Here is an 18,782-nt window from a genome sequence, read left to right as displayed (position 1 = left end):
CATCTTTTTAGGTGGAATGGCATATGGTTGTTCTTTTAAAAAGGCCTTATTTTGTTAGAGGTAAAGACTCTCTTTACACATGAAACGTGTGTGACATGCAGATGTGCTGCAGAGAGTGCAGGAGGACATGTGGGCGGGCACGCCAGCACCCTGCCGTCAGGCTCATGTCACTGAAGCTGAGTGACGGGCATGTGGGAGGGCAGCATATTACTATAGCTCCATTTGTGTATATTTAAGTTTTTTCATTATATAATGTCAACTAGAGAGTGAGAATCGGTAGTCCACGGTTGAAGGAGGAAAGGAAAAGTCAAAGAGTTAGGAAGAATAGTTCACCCACCGTTGGACGGTTCACACTCAGGGCACCTGGGCCGCAAATTACTTAGAGCATGTCGATCACTGGGGAGGGTCTCGTGTGACTCTCGAGCTGCGTGGCCTGCCATCTGCTTGTGTGAATCGATGTCACTCAGTCACCGGGGAAAAATCGCAGTGTACCCTTTATGCTCGAGAAACACGCACCGTGCGCCCTCCATCCCTGCAGCGTTCCGGGGTTTGCTCTCACTCTACCCCCTTTTCCCATGTGCCATGGGAAACTTGCAGACAGGGAAACTTATATTAATAACACTTAAGAGAGATTTTTATTATATGGTATATTTTTAAAAAACGGATGTTGGCCCTTTAAAGAGTTAAGCTTATGCTAATTGGGAATTTTGACAGTATAACAGGTGCTTGACAGATGAGGTGTAGCAACAGGTATGGGTTGGGTCTTCCAGGAGAACCCACCTGCCCAAACCAGAGACAGGATGCTTGTCCCTCATTAAGCATGGCCTTTAACAAGAAAAGGACACAGGCCCCGCCAGTGGCCTCTGGCCTGGGTCACACCCCTCCACCCGTCTGGGAGGGGGACACCTTTGCCATATCTCTGAAATTCCAGCAAATTGGAGATGAGGACCGAGCACCTGTGCTGAGATGACTGACATAACAGGGCTCTGCCCAGTTGTCCTTGTGAGATGGCCACCTTCTCTCTGACTGCCCTGCCTGAGAGCAGAGAGCCCCCCTAGGATGGTGCACCACCAGAATCTGGGCAGCGGGGACAGCCACAGCTGCTCCCTGTCTTAACCAGCAAACTGGCCCATCCCAAGGCTCAAGTCCTCTGAAGGTCGATCTCAGGGGCAGATGTGAAGGTTGGAGGCAATAAGGCAGGAGGGTTGTGGTTTGAAATGTGAGAATCACAATTAAGGGGCCCTCTGCTTTGCTGCTCAGAGCAAACAAGGCCACGCGAGGGTGAGGCTGCAGGGGGTGGGGTCCCCGGACGGGAAGCAATGGGTTCTTCACGAGATGAACTGTGGCCTCTAGACCAGGCAGGGCTAGAAAAATACTGCAGTGTCTTGGAGTACAGAGATGAGGAGATCCAGAGGAGGCCCCTTTGCTTACATTCCCACATGCGCTGAAGGCAGCGCCACACTGTGTCCTGAGCCTGTGCCCCTCGGCCCCCCAGGAGCTGGCGTGCTCACGTTCTTTTCTCTCCCCCAGGCCTTGTCTGTGGGCATCTTCCCTTACGTGCTGAAACTGCTCCAGAGCTCAGCCAGAGAGCTACGGCCCCTTCTGGTGTTCATCTGGGCCAAGATCCTTGCCGTGGACAGTGTGAGTAGTCCGCGCCCTCCCCACTGGCGCCAGGTGGTCTCTGCGTGTTAGCCGGCCCAGCCCGGGCAGCGGCTGCAGAGAGCAGGGGCTCACAGAGGTGCCGAGCGTGGCTGTGTCCTCTCTCCCGCCGTGACGACCCCACATTTTTTGTCCTACTTTCACCCAAGCCTCTGCCTTCGGCGCCATTGCCTTCCCCCCACACCTTCTCCAGGCACTGCTGATCCCCCCTCCTTCCAGAATATGGGAGGTGCGTCCCCCTGGGGCCCAGTCCTGGTCACCCGAGCTGCACGCTGCCTCCCACCCCAGCCCCCCCCCATCCCCTCCAGTCCTCCAGCAGGAAATGACCCTGACCACTTCCTTCTTGAAACTCGGCCCTGCCTTGCCTGGTCACCCACCGGGCCCTCTGTCTCCAGCCTGTGCTTTTCCCTCCCCTGCCCTGACCTCAGGGACAGGCTCCTGCAGCTCTGCTCTCCAGTAGCGCCCCCCCCCGTCCTCATGCCTACAGGGCGGCAGTCACGCCTCTACTCCGTCAAGGGCTGGACAGGACCATGCTGAAGGCTGTAGGGGACACAGAAGGCCGTGGTCTCTGCCCTGGACAGGTCACATCCAGTGGGGCAAAGCCCTCTGCTGCAAGCGGAAAGCCGCCACACCACAGGAGGCTGTGCCGTGAGGGTGGGGACCTGAGAGTTCTTAGCACGAGGGCCTTGATGGGTGTAGACGTGGGAGGGGACAGCTTGTGAGAGAGAGAGAGGGACAGGGAGGGCAGATGGCCCCACTGGGCTGAGGTGCTGGAGGCACATGCAAGGAGCCCTCAAAGTGGAGGGTATCCCCCTTTAGCCCACCGAGAGGAGCCATTAAAGATTCGAGAACAGAGACACAGCAAGATCCAAGCTGTGGTTTTTAAGTGTCTGGCCTCTGTCTAGAGGAGATTGTAGGTCAGCTGAGGAGGAGCCCGCTGGGCAGGAGGGGTGGATGTGATGGGGTGACTGTTCGGGAGGCCCCAGCTGAGGAGGACCCGCGCCTTAGGCCTGGAGGTGGGGAACTCTGGTGCCTGGTGACCTTGCAGGTGAGCCCCCCTGGGGGGAATGGAGAATGAAGAGCCACAAAAGGAGAGTGAAGGAGGGTTCCCAATGCTGGAGGTCTGACTCAGAACACAAAGGGGGTTCCAGAGTGACGGTGTGTGCTGGGTGGGAAACAGAGACCCCAGAAGAGGCCATCACACAGGGCAGTCACCTTCAGAAGAACCGTGGATGCGGAGATGGGAAGGAAGTGCCGATGGCCAGATGGTCACTTGCTTAAGGGGTTAAGGGGGTGGGGAGGGGAGTGGGCACCTACCCTGTCACCCCTCCTGCCGGTCACCACAGCCTCACCTGGCTGGCCCCCTCCCCGGCCACACCCCATTGGGTGACTGGGTCTGGGCGCGGCCAGGCTGGCCTCCTTGAGCACTCAGCCTCGGCCCCGCATGCTGCACTCTGCTCACTCTACCCTCTGCTGTCCTGCGAACAAGCCCCTGCAGCTCCAGGCTGCCGCGGGACCGGGTCCTCCCTCACCTGGGTGCTGCGGCCACCCGCACACCCCCGAGGTAGCCGAGCTTTGCCCTGAGGTCCAAACCTGGGGTGATGGCTGCACGAGGATGCGAGTGTTGCAGGCGTTCCCGGTGAACGTGTCACAGCACAGGCGCTTCCAGGTGGCCGCGGACCCCACTCATGCTGCACTCGGTTATTACTGTTTTATGTATTGATCTCACGTGGCAGCCTTGTTGAATCTTGTAGTTCTGGCCATGGACGGTAGGTTCTCTTGGCCTTTCTGCACAGGCAGTCATGCAAACCAGGCCAGTGAGGTGGCTCTGTCCCCGTGTGTCAGGGACATTTCCTGGTCTAGTGGTACCGACCAGAACTCACGCACCCTGTTGATCAGACGCGGTGATCCACTCATGTTGGATGTGCTTGGTCTCCATGGTCTTCTCGGTGCTGTGAACGCCCTCCCTCCCCGTCGGTGCCTCCCAAGCTAACCTTGACCTCTGTTCAGCCCTGACCCTTCTTGGGCCCAGCACCCTGCACACGGCTGGGTCCACAGAATGTTCTGTCACTTGTCAGCTTCACAATGATGTTCAGGACATTGTATGTTCTGACAAAATATTTACCTTTCCGTCCATTGAACTAACTTCAGATAAACAATGACCTCTCTGAAAGATTGACCAAAACCCTAGATTTAAGGGTTAAGAACCTGAGTCTGAGCCCCGCTGCCCTCACTTACTTGAGTGAGCTTTCACTTCCCGGCGCCTGCCCTCTGTACAACTGTTGCCGTCATGCTTCCAGCAGCCGGGATGGAGCTGAGGGCCGTGACCTGGGAAGCTGTCCTGGAAATCTTAGAATAAAAGGAATGAGAGCATAAGTCTTGCATCTGCCCGGCTGGTGTCGGACACGGAAACCTTTCCTTGCTGATCCGAAAGCTTGTTGCTGTGGGCGAGGAGGCCATGCCTTTGGGTCGTCTCTGTTCTGCCCCTCATGTTCCGCTGAAGAGCCAACGATGTGAACAGAAGGGCTCTCCCGGGGGTTGCTCGGAAACTTTCTCTCCTTCGATGCTGTGTCTTCTGTACGGAACACTTGGAAATGGATCGATGCCGTGACTCGGTTCCTGGGTGCACGGAGGGCCCAGCTCAGACCAAAGCCCACCGAAGGGAATGCCCCCAGAGCCCGCCTCCCCGCCCACGGGCCACCAGTGCTGTCGGAGTGTGGGTAAGCCACCACGCTCTTGTCCTCACAAGGTCTTTAGGACCTTTCAGTACCCGGGACCAGACTATGTTTAGTTCTAGTCCTAGGAGTATCGGTTCCTGCTTCAGTGTTCCGTACGTGAAAAGCCCTTCTGAGCTGCACCTCGCTGCCGTGTTCTCATGGGACCTACAGTGGTCATCATACTTGGGTATGAGGAATCCGCTAGAAACCGCCTCCCGGGCCTATGGGTCTCCAGGGGCCTGCTTGTCTGCAGCGCCCGGATGCCAGTGCTCAGCCACCAGCACACCTGCTGCTGTTCCCTCGTTACCCGACTGAACGAACCTCTCAGGGCCACGCACTTCCTGTTTGCACAGCGCTGAAGGAATTACACGTTTGATAATGCTTGAGGAGCTGTTCTTACAGCCAGCTGGAAATGCCCTCGCCTGCAATGTTCTTTTCCATGCCTGCAGGCACCAGGGACCTTCCAGTGAACTCATTTCTTAGCCAGCTTGTTGCACCACTTTATTTAAAGGCAATCATCCCACAGAGAGACGTTTTGACATATTTCCGGTTGAGACTGGGGGCTGTTTACCTCATCCTTCCTTTTCATGATCACTCAGGTAGTTTTCCAGAGACTGAAGTCCCGTATGCTTTTGGGGAGCTGTTCCCCTCCCTCCTTCACATCCGGCCGGAAGTCCCGCTTGGTCACTGCCGGCCTCCGTGGGCTCTCGTGCTGTGTGCAGAGCCCCCTGAGTCACTGGTGCCACCCCCACGGGGGTCAGAGCGCATGGTGTTTGCACACAGGGAGCCCATACTTAGGATCAAAGCCTGCGTGGAGCACAGACGGAGGTCTGCAGTGCCCCTTGTCCTGTGCCCACGCCGGGCCCCACCTCGCCCTCGGGGCACTTCCCCAGGGGTTGAGCATGGGGTGGCCCTCTCAGGCTGGACCCCAGCTGGGGCCGAGTCCGGAGCCCCCTCTTGAGCCACAGGCATGTGTTGAGCACACACTATGTGCCATCCTGAGAGGGGCCCCTGAAGGACTAGGGGAGAGGTAAGACTCACTCTGGCCTTCAAGAAGGCGGGCCGTGTCTGGGAAGAAGGAAGGAAGGTGACTTCAGGAAGGGGAACAGGGTCAGACGGGTCTGTGCCATCTGACCGAGGGTGGCGCGCATGGTGGGGACAGTGGTGGGACAGAAGGCACGACCTGGGACGCGGAGAGCCCTTCCTGTTGTTCCCCAAGGAGTCTGGTCCCAGAGGGGTCTCTTCCCAGATCACCCAAGTGCCACGTTACCCTTCACCTGCCGCTACCAACCAGGCATGTGAAGAAGCAGGAAGACATGACCCGCAACAATGAGAAAAAACCCGCCAGAACCCACTCCAAGCCCTCACGGATATTAGAATCAGCCGACAAGGACATGGAAATGGTTGCTGGAAGTCTGCTCCACATAAAATTTCCACTGAGACACGGAAGGCAACAAGGAGCCCACTGAACCTTCTGCGGAGGGAAGCCACGGCGTGACCTGGAAAACATGCTGGCTGGGATCGACAACCCACTAAACATCGCAGAAGGAAGTTAGCAATCACAGCTGCCCAAACGCAGCACAGCGAGGACAGAGAATTCTGACCAAACTAAGGGGCATCATTGAGTCGTGGAATCAGTGCAAGTGACGTGACCTAAGTGCGTTCAGAGTCGCTATAGGGGCCAGCAGGAAAAATACTTGAAGAAATGGTGGCTAAGAAATGTCCAAGTTTTCCAGTTTGATGAAAACAACAAACCCACAGGCCCAGCAAGCTCCGTGAACCCCACGCACAAGGAACATGAAGAAAACCACCCCAAGTCATAATCTAATTGCTTAAAAACAGGATAAATTTATGAACTCGGAAGCAGCTGATAAAGAATAGAGGAGCGAGGAGAAGGAAGACAGCAGGTTACAGGTCGGGAACGACACCAGGAGGGGACAGCAGCTGGTGCCCTAATGTCCCTGAAGAGAAGCCGCCGGCCTGGCCTGCTGTGCCCGGTGAGCGCATCTCTAAGTGCAGGCGGAGTAAGGACTTTAAGGCATGCGACACTGAAGGGACGCACCACCGGTAATCGCTGGTGGGGTCAGCAACATGTGTGGTCACAGTAGCAAAACAGGGGTGGGGTGTCAGCTTCAGAGACTTCATGTGAAGTGCTGCCACGCAGAGGAGAGCGTGCGGAGGATGAGGTCTGCACACCACCCGGAGTTAGAGGAGTGGAAATCGTACAGCGTGTTCTGCAACCACAGTGGAGTGAAACAACCAACAATGGGTAATAGGAAAACTTCCAAACACTTGGAGATGAAGCAGCACACTTTTAAATAAATCATTTAATGATTACATTATAAAATAAAATTTTAATAAGAAATGTAAGTATAAAATATATAGAATATTTAATATTGAAATATGAGTGTTTAAATATAAAGTACAGAAGTAGCATAAATATTTATGTAAGATAATATGCATAGTTATAAATATTTATAAAATACACAAATGGGACTACATCAAACTAAAAAGCTTCTTCACAGCACAAGAAACAATTCCCTAAAAGGGCAACCTGTGAAATGGAAGAGAATATTTTCAAACCATCTATTTGACAGGGGTTAATATCCAAAATATATAAGGAACTCATACAACTTAATTGCAAAAACCCAAACTATCCAGTTAAAAAGTGGGCAGAAGACCTGAATAGACATTTTTCCAAAGAAGAATCCAGACGGCCAACAGGCACATGAAAGATACCCAACGTCCCTTATCACCAGGAACATGCAAATCGAAACCACAGTGAGACACCACCTCACACTGACAAGAGTTAGCGAGTTGGCAAGGACTGGAGAAAAGGGAACAAGACGAGTACTGTTGGTGGGAGCATGAACTGGTGCAGCCACTGTGGAAAAGTGTGGGGGTTCCTCAGAAAACGAAGAATGGAACCGCTGACCGGTCCGGCATTCCCACTGCTGGGCGTTGAACCAGAGGCAATGCAATCCTACCTCGAAGAGAGACCTGCACCCCCATGTTCACGGCAGCATCATTCACGGTGGCCAAGCGTGGAAACAACCCGAGTGTCCGTCAACAGGTGATGGATAAAGAAAATACATGCACTGGAATATTGCTCAGCCCTAAAGATGAAGAAAATCTTGCCATTTGTGACCAGACGGTTGAACCTGGAGGGCACCGTGCCAAGTGACATAAGCAAGACAGAGGAAGACAAATACCACCTGACCTCATTCATTTGTGGAATCTAAAACAGTCGAACTGACAGAACCAGAGAGCAAGACAGCGGTTTCCAGGGCTGCAGGTGATGGAGACGGGGAGATGCAGGCCAAAGAGTACAGACTCGCAGGTCTCTGTGAGTCTGGGGGGCACTGTAGTAACAGTGCTGTGTTGTGCACTTGAGAGATGCTGAGAGTAGATCTTTAGTGTTCTTACCACATCAAAAAACAAAACCGATAGTAACTATGTGAGTTAATGGATGTGTTAATGAACTTGATTGTGGTGATCGTTTCACAGCATGTGTGTATATCACACTAGTACATTGAATATACAAAAATTGTACATATTTTTGCCTGTCAATTATAAGTCAAAGCTAGAAAAAAATATGTGCTTATAATACAAAATATTTTACTGATATACTTTATTACAATTTATTATATAAACATTTATATGAAAAAAGTCAGTGAAATAAAATTCGTTTAATAAATATTTTTCAGAAGGGTCTGAAGGGAAATAAAAAATACCTTGAACTGAGGGGAACTGAAAACACAGTATATCAGGATTTGTGGGGACAGCTAAGCAGCATGGAAACTTTTACAGTTCTCCGTGCATCCATTAGCAATGAGGGAAGGTTTTAAATCATTGGCCTCAGCTTCAACCTTGAGCTGTTAGTAAAAGAAAAGCAGATTAAACCCGAAGGAAGTAGGAGAAAAGAAATAAAAATCACAGTGGAGATCAATGCAAAAGAAAACAGAAAAGCAGTAAAGAAAATCTGTTCCACCAAAAGCTGGTTCTTAGAGCAGATCAGTAAAATGAATAAACCACCACCCAGATACAGACTTCATTTCCTCTGGTTGTACACCCATTCGTGCGATTGCTGGATTGGAGGCCGTTCTGCTTTTAAATTTTTGAGGTACTTCCATCCTGTTCCTCGAGTGGCTGCACAGAAAGAGAAACAGACACCACTTCCCAGATCAGGAATGAGAGGTGGCATCCCAGAAGGTTCTAGAGGCATTAAGGGAACAGTAAGCGAATATTATGAATGACTCAATGCCAGGACATTCGAGAACTCTGAAGAAATAGACATTCCTTGAATGACAAGAGCTTCTCACTTAGGAATTGAGTCTGAATAGCACCATATCTGTTGAAGAAGTTGGATCTGTAGTTTAAAACTTTCCTACAGAGAAGCTCCAGGTGCAGTTGGCTTCCCTGGTGGATTCTAGCACGTCAGTGAGGAAATGGCTGGCAGAGAAGCACCATCCTGTGTCGTGTGAGACCAGCAGTGAGCACGCTTGATGCCACGTCCAGACAGCGTCCCTCCTGAGGACCGACGCAGACATGCCAAACAAAACTTCAGTAAATCAAATTCAGCCACGTCTAGAAAGGCTGATAACTCATGACCTAGCGGGATTTATTTCAGGAATGTAAGGCGGTTGAAGAACTGGAAAAATCACTGTAATTTACCATATTAACAACAGTAACAACAAAAGACATATTCTCATTCTCAAAGACGCCACAAAGAAAGCATTTGACAAAACCTAAAATCTGTTTCAGACTTTTTAGAAACACTCTCAGCAAACCAGTCACAGAGGAAACTTCCTCAGCATGACGAGCAGCATCTGCCGAAACTGCTGAGCCAAAATCACACGTCGTGGTATGAGTCTGAACCCCATGGTCAGGAGCAGGACTAGGTGCCACCTTCGTCACCTCTCTCCAGCACACACTGGAAGCCGCACACAGTACAAGAGAAATAAAGGAAAGAGCATAACTGTCTTTCTTTTCAATCAACACGATTCTCTTTGTAGAAAATCTGATTGAATCTATTTAAAAAAAAAAAAAAACCTAGTACCACTAATGAGTGAGCTTTAGTAAGGTTGCAGGTTACAAGGTCAGCACACAAAACTATTTTATTTATATTTAATATTAACCATGAAAAGTTGAGATTAAAGTAAAAGACATTTACAACAGTATCAAAAATATGAAATACTTAGGGATGAATCCCCTCAAAAGAGACGCAAGACTTGTATACTTGACACCACAAACCACTGGCAAGAGAAGTTACAGGAAATCTGGGTCAATGGAGAGATCCCATCATCCTGGGTCCTGACTCTAAAATCCATGAGGAAATGCAGAGGACCTAGAATAGCCAAAACACCTTTCTTTAAAAAGAAAAAAGAACAACAAAGTTAAAGGACTAGTACCACCTGATTTCAAGACTTATCTACGTTTATAGTAGTCAGGACTGAAAGCAGCATCAAACCTGTGGAACCCAATGAGAAGTCGGGAGGTAGACCCACACATGGTCAACTGATTTTCAACAAAGATGTAGACAGTTCAGCTCGATGGAGAACGGAGCGTCTTTTCACCCCACAGTGCTGGGACAGTCAGACACCCATGTGCAAAAAAGTGAACTGCAGTCTACACCTGGCACCACATTAAAAATTTAAACATTAAAAAGTTAAAACGGGAAAATATTTGCAAATCATTTATCTGATAAAAACTCATAGTGAGATCATATAGAGAACTCTCAAAACTCAATATGAAAACAAACACAGACCAAAAAATGGGCAGAGGATTTGAACAGACACTCCGCTACGGAAGTAGTTTGCTAGCAAAGAAGTACCTGAAAAGATGCCGCACATCGTTCTGCACATGGCAGATGAAACCAGTCAGACACCAGCATACTGCCGTTAGAATGTCCGAAACGAGAAGACTGTGTCCCGTGTGGGCGCAGATTCAGAGGAATGCAGGTGTCACACCCGGCCTGGGAAGCGGTTCTGGTTTCTCGAAAGCATATGTCCATTAAAAATTGTACACAGTGTTTACGGTGGCTTTATCTGTAATAGCCAAACGCTGGAAACAGCCCAAGTGACCATCAACTCGTGAGTAAGCCAACAGTCGTCTATCCCCGCTGCAAAGTATTACTCTGCAAGAAGAAAAAATACACCAGCCCAAGATGGTTATGCTGAATGAAAGAAGGCAGGAGAAGAAGGCTATTATACTATACGACTCCATTTACATAAAATTCTGGGAAGTGCAAACTATAGTCACAGGAAGGCAGGTTAGTTGCCACCTGGGGAGGGGGATTCCCAAGGGGCACAAGGAAACTTTTGAGCACAGAGATCCCTTACATTGATTGCAGGCATGGCTTCACGGGTGTGTACATATGTCCCCAGTTACCAAAATCTGTGCTTGTAAATGTGCGGAGTTGTCGTATATCACTTTGACCTCAGTAGAGCGGTTACAAATTTCAAGTTGTGGAACAGTCTATGGGCAACTGTACTGTCCCTTCTAGATCTTCAACCCAAGAAAGACAACAAAATATGGGGAAATTGTTCTAGATGAGACTCAAGATGCATGACCAGTAAGTGCAGGTCTGGATCCCAGACCCCAAACCAAAAGCTGTAAAGGACTTCATGTCCTTTGCTGTCCCACCTTGTTGGGACAGTTGGGAGAAATTTGAATATGGACTGAATATCAGATAATAGCATGGTATCGAAGCTCAATTTCTTGAGAGCGATCATGGTTTTGTAGTTATGTAAGAGAATGTCCTTTTTCTTAGGAAAGTTTCCAGGCAAAGCATCATGCCATCTGCAACTTTCAGAAAATGCAGACAAGCACAGGGGAAGGGAGAGGGAGAAAGCTAACGTTGCAGAGTATTCATTTAAATTGTCCTTCGGATCGTGGGGTGGGGGTCACACATCAAGAGAGGATGAGAAAGCGTATAGAATAGCCAAACCTGTGATCTCTGCGGGAGGGTGCTGGTGGCTTTAGTCAGTCCCTCAAACCCCTCTTTATGCCTTGTCTTTCTGCTAATTAACCAGATTGGGGGGGGGGTGCACGGAGATGGTCACTGAAAGGTTCCTTTAAGCTGTAAGCTAGGTTGCCACTGATTGGGGCTTCTTCACAGACACTGTTAGTATGCAGTTCAAGTTACAGTTAATACAGTTCCACTTACACGGCCGCCAGGGGGCCGAGGGCACAATGTCTGTGAATTTGGAACAACATTCTGTGCCATGTATTCATGAAGTCAGTCCCCATTTGGGGGCACGAGGGCTTCAGCACGTGTGAAGCTGTTCTGGGGCCAAGAGAGAACACACTGAGTGAAAGTGGATTAGAGAGGAGCCCCCGTCCCTGTGCTAGTCCCCTCCCGGTCCCAGAGCGCGTGCTCATTTCTCCTCGGCTCTGACGCCACCAGCCTCCCTTCCTGCACCTGCACCCCCCTTTCCCACTGCCCTCTGTAGGCTCACACAGAAAACTCAGTTGACAAAATGAGCGGGTTTGGCTTTCTCTTCCATCCTGTGATGACTCGTGTCACCGGGATCTGAGTGTGACCAGGACGGCCAGAGAGTTTGCAGTTCCGAACCTGCTGTCTTGACGGCCCAGTGCCTGCAAGGGGCTGGCGTGCTCAGGCCCAGGGCAGACATCAGTCCTGTACCGGCAGCTTGTCTGTCTCTCTCTCTGAATGCCTTGTTCCTACAGGTTTGGTCTTAAGAAACTGCTTTTAGAACAGGTTATGTGTACAGGAAATCTAAGACAGTAAGTAAAGTTCCCATACAGCCCGCACCCACTTTCCCCTGTTGTTAGTATCGTAAGGAATCCGTGTTGACACACTGTCATTATTGGCCAAAGTCCACACTCTGTTCCACTTTCCTTGGTTCTCCTCTCTGTCAGGTCCTCGTGTCTCCTCAGGCGCCTCTGGTCTGAGCTGTCTCTCACGTCCCTGGTTTCGGGAGACCTGGCAGTTCAGGGGGGGTTCAGGGGCGGTCCCTCCATCGGGATGTGTCTAATGTTGGGTGATGGGTTCGGGGAGAAAGACCATAGAGCTGAAGGGCCTTCACATCACCTCATGGCAGGGGTCCCTGCTCTCAACGTTGACGGGTCACCGAGGACGGGACCCCGACCCCCTGACTGGGGTGTGTTTGCTGGTGTGTCCACATGTTACCCCGCTTCCATCCTCTTCCCCCTGCATGGAGCTCACTGTGCTTCACTGGGATTTGTGTTACGTGACCTGCTTTGTTTCCCAGGTCAACCACGATTCCTTTACTCACTTTCATTAATTTTTTTGAAATCTGAGTATCGTTCTTTTAATTTCTCTCCCTTATTACTGGTTTAGGTTATTTGATAAGGTTTGGTGTTGGAGTTGTTTTGTTTTTGCGCTCCCGGGATTCTGTGTCCTCTGTCACTCCGTTTCCCTGCTGCACCCACACCTGCCCTGCGGCCCAGCCCCTGCAGGCAGACGGAGCGGGTGGCTTTGCTATGCAGCAGGTGCTTGGGCAGCGAAGGCCCGGGTCCACGGGAAAGCCCAGCCCCACGTCTGAGCTTGCTGTAGGTGCTTATCCTTCCTGCCTGCTCATTTTGATACCAATAATTGAATTGCTTCGATGGTCCATTTAATTTCCAAACTATATGTTATAAAGTGCAGAAAATAAAGTCAGTCTCGGCATCGGGGAGCACAAGTTTGCGCATCTCATGGGGAAGCTGTAGTCAGCAGGGGTTGCTGTCTGAGTGGATTCGAGGTGCTGTTTTCTTGTCCTGCAGGATGGGCTGTCCTTGCTGCCATCCTGGTTAGTGAGGCTGTTTCAGAGGCCCTCAAGAGGGGGCTTTACTCTGGGGGAGATTCACGTCCACCCTCGAGGGGCCTTGGAGAACGGTGGACCCAAACAGCAGAGCCCCCACCCCTCACATCACCAGAGCTGGGGTCTGCCCCTTCCAGCACTGGTTCAGGCCCTGGAGGCCACCTGCCTGGGACGAGGCCGCCGAGTGTGCCTGTCTGTCTGTCTCTGGCAGGAGGGAGACAGTTGTTTGCAGACGGCCCTGGATTTCCAGGAGTGAAATGAACAGCAGAAGGAGGAGGCAGGAGGCTGTCACTGTGGCTCACCATCGGGCCATGAGGCCCCGCTGCGGGCGGATAGGCCCGGGTGCGGGCGGGGAGGGGATGGATCGCCCTTGTGCGGCATGAGTGGGCTCAGTGACTCAGGCTGCGGGGCACTTCCTGGTGAGAGGAGGTGAAGCATCAGCCCGACACCTGACGCCAAGGGCAATTACGAGAGGCCGTTTTCCTGGGTGATGACTCGGGGCCGTGATTCACTGTCAGAGCAGGCTGGCTCCGCGGCTCTGCAGAGCTGATGAGAGCCACAATGAGGAGACGGGGGTGCGGGTAAGCCCAAGAGCACAGCCTGCAGGACCCCAGTCTTGCGTGTTTTAGGAAAAGGGCACCCACAGTTGTGATGTGTGGAGCCTGAAGTCGAGGCTGGATTGCTGCATGGTCCTGGAAGCGCCAGTTTAGACACCTTTGCCACCCAGGACCGTGAGACCGCTCCTGGCAGTGTGGGTAGAAGGCCACAGGGCATGGCGGGGAGAGGCTGGACCTCGGCATCCTGGCTCTGCTGCTCATTCCCTCCTCCCTTCACAGGTGGCTGGACGGAATTGTCCACACTGGAAGCGGTTACTGGGTGTGATTAGCACCCATAGTTAGGAATCACAGTGCTTCCCTGTGCACACATTGGCTTTTTTATTTGATCAGCAAATGCTCAGTGGGCCTCCAGTAAGAACCAGGCTGTGCTTCATTCGGGGACCGTAAAGAGTAATAATAAAGGGTCCTTGGCCTCAAAGAGCTGAGAGTGTAGCAAAGCCGGGGCGAGTGGAAAGAGGTAACCCAAAGGCAGTGATTCGGGAAATTCATTCAAAGTGGAAGCTAAAAGGAGATCCCGAGGGTGGCTGGGCCAGCTTGAGAGGCCGTGCCTGGAGGTGCTCGGATGCCTCTGATGGGAACGACAGGGCCAAGAGCCAAAACGCAGACGCACGGAGGTGAGTGGGGGTGAAAACAGTCCGCGTGCGAGTGCCCCGTGTGGGGGGGAGGCTAAGACAATGGGTTTCTTCGTCCAGAAGCATTTCCCCCTGCTGCTACCTGTCCCGCAGCTGGGTCGTTGGCCCCGCATGGTGGAGGACCCCCTGTGGCATGGCTGAGCATGACCCTGTCCCATGGCTGAGCAGGGACAGTTTTAGGGCCTGGCTGGGACACTAGCAGAGCTGTGCAACAGAAACAAATCAGACAGTTCAGACGAATCCAGGAATCCTAGGTGAGCTCCAGAAACACGGGGGCCAGTCCAGCAGAAGGGCCGGCTCCGGGGTGAAGGCCATTCTCGGGCCAAGACCAGAATCCACCCAGAGCAGAGCAGAGTTCCTGTGGGCCAGGTGGACAGAGACAAAGGAGCTGATGGTTATGATAGGCTGAGCAGGTACAAAATTGATGGGCCTTGTCCAATGGCTGGAGAAGCATTAGAAAAATAAGTGAAACAAAAGGTTTACGATGAGAAAATGTCACCCAAGAAGGCAGCTGGAGTCACTAGTGAAACAGATTTGCCTGTGTATGATGTTAATGAGTATTAATGAGTGTGGAGTTCACCAGAGGCTCTGATGAGGTCACACAAAGTCAGAAGTGGAAAAGAGCGAAACCCTCACCTTCCGTGAGAGAGTAGTAGATGTCTGAGATTCCTAGATAAGGACACAGCTATTATTTCAGAATGGGAGCTGGACTCAGGGTGTGGGAGGAATAGGCCGTCTAGTGCTGTTCCGATGCTCTTCCTCCCTCCCTGTATTCATCTGACAAAAATGGAAGCCAATCTGTGTATAAAAGAACCTCTGCCAGTAGAGAAACCACAGGACACACGGTGGGAAGAAGTTACCAGCCTTTCACACAAAGCAAGACGAGCCGAACCTCTTCCTCCCGGTAAGAGCGTCCGAGCCACATAGCTGTGCCGGGGTGGGTCTTTCCACAGCCGTCATGGAGCCTGTGTGCCCCCTTTCCCCCCCCACAGAATGAGCAGGGGGAACTTTGAAAGTCTTTGCAGTAAGTGAAGTGATAAAGGTGCCCATGGGTTGGACCAGCCTTGGTTTGGGGCTCCAGCTCCACCACCAGCGGACCTCGGGACCTTTGCCTCCTTGCATAAAAGTGGGAGTTCCAACAACTTCCTCTTGAGGTGGTGAGGAAGAGCCAGTAGTGAGCTCTGTCTCCGTGGCCACAGAGCACGTCCTACAGCCCAGGCACTTAAAAACTCTTGTTGCTGCTTTTGTTAAGAATAACATAGGCTTACAAGTAAGGCAGGCCACATGCACGGAACGCCGTGTGCTGATTATAAACACGGTTTCTGTGTACAAGATCTGACCATATATTAGGCCACAAAAGAAACCTTAAGAATTTCCAAAAAGTAGAACTAGTATAGACAATGTGCATAGTAGGACCAGAGGTGAATAACAATATCAGAAAACAAAATGGGCCTTCCAACTAGAAATTTTTTTTTAAGCGATTGCCTTCAATCTTCGGTCAAAGGAAGCATACAAAACAAGGTTATAGTTTCCAAAAGATAATAAAAATAATGCACATCAGACCCATGGAATATAGCTAAGGCCACATTCAGAGGAAACTTGGCAACCTTCAGTCCCCGTGTCACCCTGACAGAGAAGCAGGGTAGAGTAAGCCACCGACCAGGACGACAGCCAAAGTTGCTATAGGTACGTGGAGAAAAGCTGTTCAGTGAAGATCCAAGGAGGACTTTCTCTGAGTTCGCAAACAAAAATACAAAAATTCAATAGTAAATAAAAAACTGTTTCTTTGGGGGGGGAGAGGAATAAGCTCACCTGATGAAGGGGGCAAAGCACAACCAAGAACAGACAAGGTGGGAAGAACTAGGGGAAGGAGAACGTGTTGACTCACACATCTCTGAAAATGCAGTAATAACTTGAATATAGCAAACTTGTATTTCCAGGAAAATACAACTTATCAAATGGACTCCAGAAGAAGTAGAAGGCTCAAACACACCGGTTTCCCTAGAAGGAACAGGGAAAGGCGTTGGGAAGGACCCGCCATGTCCAGTTGCTCCCTAGGGTGGAGAACCCCAGCAGCGTCTAACCCCTCCGGAGCGGTGGACTGAAGGCAGACGTTGCCGTTGTGTTTATGGAGCTGCAGTAACGTTGATGTGAGAACCTAAAATGCACAAGTGCATGAACGTACTTAATGCCACCAAGCTGTATGCTTTACGTATCGATAAGGTGGTAGATTTTGTGTTGTATGTATGTCACCACACACAAAGAAAATGGAAAGAGATCACACAAAAAAAGCAAACCACATTATATCCATACTTGTTTTTGGAAATAACCCAGAAGAGCATGGAAACAGTAGGGACAGCACCGCACTGCCCAACGGGCTCCTCCCGGGGTGGGGGGTTGGTTCCAAGTCAGCCCCGAGAAGCCGAGCCGTTACGGTAATATTGATCAGTAGAAGAAGGCCGACGTCCATCTTCTCATGAAGGAAGAAAACCGCACAATACGAGCATGTCATTAGCTACTCTACTAACATTTAAGCCCAGAAGCCAGCATCGAACTTAGCAGGGAGACACTAAGAGCAACAGGCAAGCAGAATGAGAAGTCACCTTCACTCTCTGCTAACACAGTCAGAGGCCGAAATAAAAGGCACAAAAACTAGAAAGGTAGAAGCAAACCACTACAGTTGGCACTTGATACGCCTGGAAATCCCAGTGGAGTCAGTACCAGGCTGCTAATGAGAGGTGTTACGAGGAAGGGGGACTCAAGATTCAGATACAGAAATCACAGGAACAGCCAGTGAAGACACGTGCACCTGTTACAAGAGAACCCTAAATCTGGGCATAAACCTGACCTAAGACATGAAAACCCTCTGAGAAGAAAACTGTAAAGCATTCCAGAAATCCACCCGAACAAATAAAAACGTACGCCGTTTATTTACAGAAGGATTTGTCATCGGCAGTATGTCAGTGTTCCCTAAATTAATTTAAACTTTAATACAATTCCAATAAAACTACCAGCAGGCTCTTTCCCTCCCTCTTTTCTGGAACTAGACAGACATGCTCTATACTTCCTATGGAGAAATAAATAGGAATCACCAGGGAGACTGAATAGGAAGGAAAATGGCAAGGAACTAACCCTACCAGATTTCAAAACTTACGACTAAGAGTCGGTACTAAAGAGTGTTGTGGGGCTGGATCATGGACAGACAGGCTGACAAATGGACACAACAGAGACGGACCTCAGTGTACACAGGGCGTTGTGCAGGGTTGAGTCTGCAGCTCAGATCCCCTCAGTAGGGATGACGGGCTCCTGAATTTCTGGTGTTAGGGTAGCTAGCTGTCCACCTGTGCATCCCAAACACCAGAATTGACTTTCTTTTTTATTTTTTTAAAGATCGTATTTATTTGACAGGGAGAGAGCACAAGCAGGGGGAGCAGCAGAGGGAGAGAGAGAAACAGGCTCTCCACGGAGCAGGGAGCCTGATGCAGGACTCAATCCCAGGAGCAGGGAGCCCAATGCAGGGCTCAATCCCAGGACCCCAGAATCATGACCCGAGCTGAAGGCAGACACTTAACTGATGGAGCTACCCAGGTGCCCCCAGAACTGACTTTAAAAAGATTATTTAAATATAAAGAATGAAACCATGAAAGCACTGAAAGAAAACCCAGGTAAATTCTAATTTTTTTTTAAAGATTTTATTTATTTATCTTGACAGAGAGACAGAGAGAGGGAACACAAGCAGGGGGAGTGGGAGAGGGAGAAGCAGGCTTCCTGCCAAGCAGGGACCCCGATGCGGGGCTCAATCCCAGGACCCTGGGATCATGACCTGAGCCGAAGGCAGACGCTTAACAACTGAGCCACCCAGGGGCTCCCCAGGTAAATTCTATTTTAGCCTTAGAGTGATGAAATCCTTTTTAACCATAACTCAAAGTCTAGATGTCTTTGAAAATTAATAGATATGGCTGCATAGCAAAAAACATTTGCATGGGGGGTTAAAAAAAAAAACATGAGCAAAGTCTTAAAGAATTGGGGAGGTGGTATTTAAAACTCCTCTCCCGGGTGAAAGACCAGCCTTCATAATATGTAGGGAGCTCCAAGAAATCAAAAACGACACTGACTGTCCCGCAGAGGAATGGCCAGAAGATGAACATGAACTATCAGTTCCCAGAAAGAGAAATATAAATGGCCCTTATTTACACGTAGGGGAGATGCTCGGTCCTTTCCATGATAAGGGACGTGTGCAGTAGGGCGTCACTGAATATGGATTTTCGTTCTCAGATGGGCAAGCACTCGGGTGTCTTCCAGCAGACTGTGCTGCTGGGGCACAAGGTATCGAGACGGCAAATGCATTTGTCCTGTGATGGGGCCGTG

At 50.5% G+C, this 18,782-nt stretch overlaps 1 protein-coding gene across 3 annotated transcripts in view; it reads left to right on the top strand.

Moving 5' to 3' along the window:
• Nucleotides 1-18,782, top strand: part of RPTOR (regulatory associated protein of MTOR complex 1) — a 341,577-nt gene that overhangs the window by 251,227 nt on the left and 71,568 nt on the right. For all 3 annotated transcript variants that reach the window (XM_025859594.2, XM_073885974.1, XM_025859593.2), the window contains exon 13: nucleotides 1,531-1,641. In XM_025859594.2, the coding sequence (XP_025715379.1) occupies nucleotides 1,531-1,641 (111 nt within the window). The remainder of the gene's footprint in view (nucleotides 1-1,530; nucleotides 1,642-18,782) is intronic.

Source organism: Callorhinus ursinus, unplaced genomic scaffold (genome assembly GCF_003265705.2).
Source record: "Callorhinus ursinus isolate GAN/ISIS: 27379988/994484 unplaced genomic scaffold, GSC_fseal_2.0 scaffold68, whole genome shotgun sequence".
Lineage (NCBI taxonomy): Eukaryota > Metazoa > Chordata > Mammalia > Carnivora > Otariidae > Callorhinus > Callorhinus ursinus.
The sequence above is the reverse complement of the archived record's forward strand: the minus strand, read 5'-3'. Positions and strand labels throughout refer to the sequence as shown.